The 8,800-nt window shown below is 29.3% G+C and overlaps 1 protein-coding gene across 1 annotated transcript; it reads left to right on the top strand.

The window, feature by feature from the left end:
- The first annotated feature begins 484 nt into the window (after positions 1–484).
- Positions 485–6,913, top strand: LOC148306751 (nucleoside hydrolase-like). Its single transcript, XM_088264470.1, has 9 exons — positions 485–758; positions 1,357–1,581; positions 2,308–2,442; positions 3,026–3,131; positions 4,020–4,191; positions 4,401–4,517; positions 5,111–5,256; positions 6,174–6,366; positions 6,789–6,913. The coding sequence occupies exons 2-9, from the start codon at positions 1,421–1,423 to the stop codon at positions 6,911–6,913; spliced, it is 1,155 nt and encodes a 384-aa protein (XP_088120596.1). The 5' UTR covers positions 485–758; positions 1,357–1,420.
- Positions 6,914–8,800: the final 1,887 nt, after the last annotated feature.

Raw genomic sequence — 8,800 nt, 5'->3', positions numbered from 1 at the left:
ATATATATATATATATATATATATATATATATATATAAATATATACCACGTGTGTGTGTATGTTGTTTTATACTCTTTTATAAATTAATTTAAATGCTCAATCGAAAATGAATATTATTACATACATATACATGTATGACTTTATTAAACCAGTGCCATTGTCTGCAAAATCGTTACTACATCCTTTGAAGATATCAATTATAAAATTAATTTACAAAAAAAAACTTTGTTTTAAAACTAATAATAAAATCTTAAAACTAATATTTATCGTTAGTAATGGACAAAAAATAATTTTTCTAAGGTCTTTTTAAGCCTACATACATATTATCTGAATTTTACAAAATCTTTTGTTATTATTTTTTAGCGTTAGGGAGAGATAAGGTTGTCATTCGTTCCATTGTAAATGCCTGCATTATTTAAATTTCGCTCGGTACTAACGAGCGAACTTCTCTGCCAAATGCTGCCAACGTCACGAAATCAAATCAAAACACTGTTTCACGACATTATGACAGCGCCGTTTTCTGTGATATTCTTACAAATAAATCGGTGGGATATTCTAAATAAAGTACAGACTATTGTAAATTAGATCATCAAAATTATATATTTTTAAAACACTCGTAACTTTATTGAGATAATAATTTACCAAACATAAAATTTTGTAACTGCTCTTCTAATATTGACAATGTCTTGATTTGACAGTTCCTCTGTTTTATCTCGTCATTTTGTGATTGTGTGTGTCTGACGTCATTTTTATCATAGTATGGGTAGTTCGTTTATTACGCATGCGATTGTTTGAGTAATGTTAACAAAAAATAGTTATTGAGTTGTTTAATAATTTTATTTTTTGTTTCATCTGTTATTTTTTTTTAAATAAACGAATTCAGAATAATTTAGTGTATTTCGTGTTTAATTATGTAATTATTTAATTTTAAAAATATTTTTGGTAAACTGCATATGTGTTCTGTGATTCTCCATTTAGAGGTTGGAAGCTGCGATATTATAAATAACTCATAATGCGATAAAATTGTCTTAACATAAACACATAAATCAAATTTGACAAATATATTTAATTTTTAAAGAAAATGTTTTTCTTCTTCAAATAATTAATTTTTGTATTTTGTTATAAGTTCCTAATTTATGAAATATTAATACGAAATCAAAATTCACACGCTTACAATATGTATTTCCATTTCACATTTTCAACGAATGTGTTTGCGCCAAAATCATGAATGAGGCATTTTCACATACTTTTTTTGGTTAATTTTGTTTTAAAAAAAAGGAATATCATTGATAAGAAGAAATTTGTATTAATAATTAATCATACTAGATGTCCCCTGAAATTATCTTGTATTTCAGCTGTTTTATTACCTATCACAAAAGTAGTACTGATAACAGTTGACTGTAACTGGTTACATAACAAATGGTGAACACATCTGTTAGACCCGCCGAAGAACATCAAGTTGCTGAAAGTGTTTCTATAACCCCTTGGCAAAAATTTAAAACAATGAAATCATTGCAATTAGTGATAGCTTCAGTGGTGCTAGTAGTAGCTGCCTTAAGTGTTACAGTATTATCACAAAGGTAATTGAATATAAATTAATTAAAAACAAGTATGAAAAATGATCCTATACTCATTTTGGTAAAATAGAAAATGATTGGCCTGTTTAGGTAAAAGGTTGTTGCGTCAATTAGACGGTGTAATTACCTTACAACATTTTGAGTGTGTCCAAATAAATTGTAATTAAATTAACCGGTCAAATTATAAGCTAAAATAAAAGAAATAAAGAGGATTTTTTCTAGCGTTTCTCGTGCAGATGAATATAATCTAGGATTCGGACCTCACATACACATGAAAGAGTTTCTGCTCAATAAAAAGCTGCTTTCATCTCACCATGTTTTTAGTGAAATTCTAGTCAATTCAAGCAATATGTTTCGAATTTGAACAATATACTCGTATATATAGAAGTTCCAAGAATTTGAGTAATGTAGTTGTCAATCATGGGTAGAATTGGTGAATGTTATAATTGTGTAAAAGTGATCACTTTAACCAGACGGTCGTAAGCATAGACTTCCATATTCTTCTTCATCTATGTTGAGATGTCAAAAAATAATATAAATCAAGGAAGATTTATATTATTTTTTGACATCTCAATGATGAAGGTACATCTTGTTGATTCTGGTAAAGTTCCGATACATCGTGCACTAAAGTATCCCAACTGGATTCTGATTTCACAGATTTCACGAATATAGTAGTCGTAGTAACCTGTGTTCAAATTAATAAATTAATATTTTACATTTTATTTTCAGCGATAATTCAAATGCCGTAGATGGTAAAGCTCCTGAAAAAAATATGATAATTATTGATACCGACGCAGGAACTGATGATGCTGTCGCTTTACTTTATTTACTGAAAGCCGAACAACTCGCTACGGAACAAAACAAGTAATGCCATCAAAAAAATAGTGCTCGTAAAGTGTTTTTACATGAGTTATGAACTTTTGATTTCGACTATGATAAACTTATGTATTTACTAAAGGATTCAGGGAATGACAATTAGATAAATCTGTTTTATTTCATATGATTTTTTATTGCAATATCTAATTTTAAAAGCAATCTTGAATACGGCATTAATGAGTTACAATATTTGCTAAACTTATTTTCAAAACTAATTTCAATTATTGTACTACATATAATAAATTAATATACATAGCAAATTATTAAGACCAGCATGGGTTCCGGATATAAAGGTAGTTTATTGCTAAATTGTTATAAATTGGACATAAGTACATATGTTACGATATGTGATAAATTAAATATTACCGCGTTTTTTATGTTGTCATTTTCGACCACGCATGGATGGATGTCATGTGTCATATGTTATTGCAATAAAATTAATTGTTTGGGAACGTAATACGTGCGTCGGTAATTTAAGGATAGTAATATTGCCCTTACAAGAAGTTTTAATATGACCTAATTTTATTCATTTCTACACATTCTGATAAGTTTTCATATGCTTTTTTTTCAGTTCAACTATCAAAATAGTCGGTATCACGTGCGTTCAAGGCAACACCATTGTAGACAATGTATTGATAAATGTGTTCAAGGTGCTGAATGTTGTAGACCGATTAGATGTAAGTATGTTTCATGATATGGTAGAATAAGATATCAATCATTAAATAATTCGGTTGAAAAGTATATGAAAAATATATTATGTTTATAAATTAGCAGGATCGAATTTTACAATATTAGGGTTTCTGGCTAATAAGCGTAAAATCGTTTGCTGGCACAACTAATTTTAAGTCGGATATAATCTTCAATTATGCTTCTTCTTAATTATTTTCCTCTTATTATATTATAGGTCAGGCACGTGAAGAGACACAACATGTACTTTTTAAAATTTGGACACTCTTCTTGCCATTCAAAGTCAACCAAATGTAAACTGCACGATATTTCAATTTCATTAAAATATAGTATTCCACGGTGTTTTACTCAAACTGCTATCAAACTAATACTAAAGTTTTAGATTTAATATTAAAATCAAAAACTGATTTTTAGAGTCTACTTAATTGTATTTTATTTTTAAAAACACAAACATTAAATTTGTGACAATTGTTTCGCCTTGTTATGGGGTTTTCAAACTAATGATTGAAATAACATTAGTTTGAAAATGCCATGGCAAGGTTAAACAACTGTCGCAAATTTTATTTTTAATATTTTTAAAAATAAAATACAATTTACTAGACTGTTTAAATCATTGTTTAATTTAACATTTATTGATTAAATTAACATGGAGTTCAAATTAAACGCCAAATCTCTAAATAATACTATAAGACATTAAAATAATTTTGTTAAAAAAATACTACAGTAAAAATACTATTAACTTTCCATAATCCTGCGTATAGAGATGTCACTAATAAATACATACAATGTTTATGTGGTCTTTACAAACCGTTTTTATTTTTAAAGAAAAATTATATCGAAATTATTTTAATTGTAAAATATGTGTATGAATTATATAGATTCCGGTATACCGAGGAGCTAGTAAAGCGCTGACCATAACACTGGAACAATCTGACTTCTTCGGGAATGATGGGATGGGGGACGTTCCTTCAAACTTTGTACCAGATCCATCCTTATTCCTCAAGGAACATGCTGTGAATGCCCTAATAAGACTCGTTAATGAAAATCCAGGTAAGAATATAAAAAAAATTCACAAAAATATAATACTTTATAAATGTATTTTTTTAAACACATTTTTTTCTGACTGTTACTATAAACTCAATCAGTTGTGATCTTGAATCGTTTTTAATTAAAAATAAAGTAATGAGTGGTTTTAGCAGTATTTTACTGTTTTCTTTGTACAATTAAATGATACAAGTACATGTTATAATATGTTTCAGGACAAATTACAATTTTAGCTCTCGGGCCTTTGACGAATATTGCTTTAGCCATACGATTGGATGATGACTTTTTAAAAAAGATTAAGAAACTAATTATACTTGGAGGTAGTGTAGAAGGTATGAAATCTATTTGACTATGTACAATAATGTATTTTAAGTATACTAAAAACCTCCTTATGAGTTAAGAGAAAGGATGAAACACCAATGAGTCTGTACCTTAAAAAATAATATGATAATAATAATATGAAGCGCCATGACGTTTTTCAGTTCAATGGAACTATTTGGTATAATATTTTTTAAAGGTGTACTAACAAATAACAATATTACATTGGACTGGTACCGGAAGCGTAGGCCTGATCACCTTTCCTTCATGTGTTAACGATCAATATAACACTGCATTATATGATACAGAGCCCTATGCACCTTTGGGGTGCGAATAAGGGTATGAAATTGAACAAATGTACAAAATCCGTACGCCACCAGCACCGTGAGAGATTTTTTTAAGAGAATAAAACAGCGTGAAAAGTGTTTCTGCTATGAGAATCGCGGTGCTTTGGTGTTAGCCGAACCGGTAAATCCCACGACTGCCACCAACCGGCGTAAATCGAACCGGCGCAAAACAACGGTTACCTGTAAATTATATATCTAAACAGTTTTTTAAGATTTGTAGAGTAAAGCTTATTTATCTATGCTCGTGTAATATTTTTCAGGTAAAGGAAACATAGTAAATGGTGTTGAATACAATTTTTATTCGGACCCAGAATCTGTTCACGTAGTCTTCAATGGCACCGACAGCAATCCGCACTCAATAACGATGGTACCTTGGGAAGGTGTAGTGGTAGCCAACATGAGCATGGTAAGACCTTTGCGCAAATAATACCTACTTATTTATTAACTTAGTGATTGAGAAAATAAAGAAAAAAACAATCCCATGAGCACGCAAATAATTTATACGTAATCTGATGTCATGATAAATTATTGATTGCATTTGTCAGTATTTAAAAGTTGTAAATCAGAGATGAAAAGGAATTGGAAAAATATGCCCTCCGTGACGTCAGATCGCATAACAAAAACAATGTTTTGTGTGTGTAATTTTAACTCTTCGTCAAAAAAAAAATATATATTGATATAATAACATATTTCGATATTTTTTTTCGGTGGTAATAAACATGTTGTTATCTATTTTAATAAAAAAAAAAAAAATTATCTGTTGTTATCCTTATACTTTGAATTCTTGGATCTTTTCAAGGATCTATTGGATATACTTTTATTAAGTATATTAATTTGTTTATAATAATCATAAATTTGTAGATGCTGAAATTTGTAAACTGTTTTATTTTAATACTAATAATAATAATACCCTTAATTTTAAAGTATTTCTGGAGTTTTTTAAAAATGTCCATAGAAAGCAAAGCCTTTAGTTATAATACAACATATACATTCGCAAGCTTGTGTTAGTATGTTTTATTTGTATCTGTCCGCCTCCGTAGTGTAATAGTCAGCACGCTCGGGGTAAAATAAATATAAGTGATTTTTTCACTGTAATATTTATTCAAAATTACCATGGACTGGTACCTGAAGCGGAGGGCTGATCACCTTTCCTTCATGTATAAACGATCAAGATAACACTGCGTTTATATGACACAGTGCCCTATGCACCATTGGGGTGCGGATAAGGGTTTTATTATTTTTTATTTATTTGTATTTGTGATAATTAATATACAGCACTGAAACATCGATCGGTGCCTAATGGTTTTTTTGTTTTAAATTTAGAAATGGAGGAAAACTGTTCTTGGAGCTCTTCAGTCACCAGAGGCTTTGTTTATCAACGCGATTGAACATGTGGAGACTATGAAGGATGAGGACATGTGGCAACCAGCTGATCCTATAGCTGCAGCTGTACTTCTGGATGAAAATGTCATGATTGGAAATACCATATCATACGCTTCGACTGTCATTACAAGTGGTAAGTAAAAATAAATTGTTTTTCTTTTTTTATATATTGGTGTACCTTACCTTTTGCACAGGCCCCCGTTGGCGTTGGATCGATTTGGTGTTAATTTGATCATTAAATCATTTATCTAGTATAAGGATGCTAGTTGCCATACTTTCTCGAGATTCTAATGGGACATTTCTACGTCTACGACAAAAAATATTATCATTCCAAAATTATTTATGATTTTTAAAGTTTAAACAAAAAATATTTGAGATTATTCAGGAGCTCTCGTTCTACATTAATTGCTTAAAAGTCCATATTACGCTAATGTTATCCTTTTTATGAAATACAAACTATACTTATATTTAGAGGGATCTAATACTTTTTTGTAAAGAGCGTTCCATGTCCGTAAAAATATGATCTCACATTAACGTTTTCTTTTATATTTCTAGGACCTACGAGGGGAGCAATAGCTGTCGACTATTTAAATCTGTTGAATGCTAAAACTAAAGTAGACGTTGTTTATAATTTTAATACGAAAGCTTTTGAAGAATCGCTAATAAATCATTTTAAATAATTTGTGTTATTTATTTATACGTCACCGTTCAACGAAATATTTCTCATTTCTATAACAGATGTCTTTTTCTCATAATAGGGGCTGAGATGCCCTACAAAAGTGAACGCTTTAATTTTTTGCGTTGTGAAGTAAACTTTTACTACTTTTCGATAAAAAACAAATATTCATCATCAAAAAAAGAAAACTTTAATTTTTTAACACGAGCAGTTTGAAAATGCTTATGTAATTACGAATACGAATAAAAGGCCACGCGTTATGTGCACTGCGTAGTTAAATGATGATATTCCGTATGGAATTCTACCCAGGATAATATTTTTTAAAGCGAAAGGTCTCAGTAATGATGAAAAATACCTAAATATCAGTGATAATGTAAAAACTCACAAAATACCCACTACTATGCATGTTTTGCATGTGTAATAAAAAATACATCCCTATTTATTTAATATCTTATTTCATATTTATACATACTTCATATTAATGTTTTATCCATTCATATTTTTATATCATTTATGTCTCTTAAGTTTTCGTTTTTGTAAAAAAATGTGTATTTTATAAAATGTAGCATAAAAATAATGAAAACCAATAGAATTAATATTCAGCTAGAAATCTCATTCTAAAACTGAATTATTTTATATATTTTTTTAAAGTTAATTTTCCAGTTTTGATGAAATTATGTATCATTATATCGTAGTCATACAGGAGAAAGTGACCAACTACCAAAACGTAAAATGCTTAGGAGGGCCATTTAAGTCACCTTTGCTTGGCAAGAGAATAAACATCAATACAGTTAGTCATTTTTAATAAGTCAATATATTATACTTCCAAGTTGAAAATCCTTTGGGATTTTTTCAGGGCAATATTTAGCTAGTAAGATATCAAATAGTCAATGATTACGTTTTTGTAAAAAAATGCACTTGGTCACTTTCTCCTGTATGACTACGATATAATAGTTGCATTGAAGTCTCTAGAAATGAATGCAACTCTCCGTGAGAATTTCGTGATCCCGACCGTGAAACTAACTTTAATACAATGTTCATTTCCTTCTTCCGCTTGCATTTAGTTTTTGTGATTAAACATTTTCACGAACTTAAACACCTTACAATAACACTAATGAAATCATTGCTACCAAATTCTTTGTCGTCACGATCTCCACAGATAATTAATTTTTAAAAATCTCTTCAGTAACATACTATTTAATTATGAATAATACGTATATGAAAACTGATCTTTGATCATATCTTGATTTATTAATTTTAATAATTAATAAATTTATTACAATGTTGATTGTTCCTTCATAAAGTTTGAACTGGTAACGAAAAATTTTACCCAACAAAAGGGTTTAACCAGATTCTCACTCTCATCCATTGAAAATCATAGTTTTTCTGGTATATTACCGGTGCTCTTGTACCCCGTTTGCTTAAATTGATATAAACGTATCCCATTTCCATGTTTTATGAGTTTTCAAATGTCAATATTTAGAAAAAAATACTTCCTGTCCTTTTTCTATCCTTTCTGTAGTTCAAGAATCAATTTGACAAGTTTGACAATCAAGTTGACTTTCGTCAAATTTATTATTATTTACATTTTCGATTCTTGACCGATATTACATGATTGTAATACAGTTTTACACTCTTAAAAAATATCAAACAAACGCGATTATTTATTATTGTATCGAAAATTGCTAAAGTAACCTCTACAATGATAGTCCTAGACGCGTGACATGACAGAAATGTGTTTCTATGTAAAAAAAAAAACACATATTTAGACCTCTTTTTAAAAATCATCCATTAGTCCATTAAAAAAACTTTTCAATAATATTTTGTCTGTCCAAATTATTGATCACTGACTACACTGGTTACACCCCACATGGCAGTTATTTTATTAAAT

The sequence above is a fragment of the Brachycentrus maculatus genome, unplaced genomic scaffold (assembly GCF_059751285.1).
Source record: "Brachycentrus maculatus isolate JH-2025_06_01 unplaced genomic scaffold, ASM5975128v1 h1tg000227l, whole genome shotgun sequence".
Classification (NCBI taxonomy): Eukaryota; Metazoa; Arthropoda; class Insecta; order Trichoptera; family Brachycentridae; genus Brachycentrus; species Brachycentrus maculatus.
Note: the sequence above shows the minus strand (reverse complement) of the source record. Positions and strands in the feature narration are given on the sequence as shown.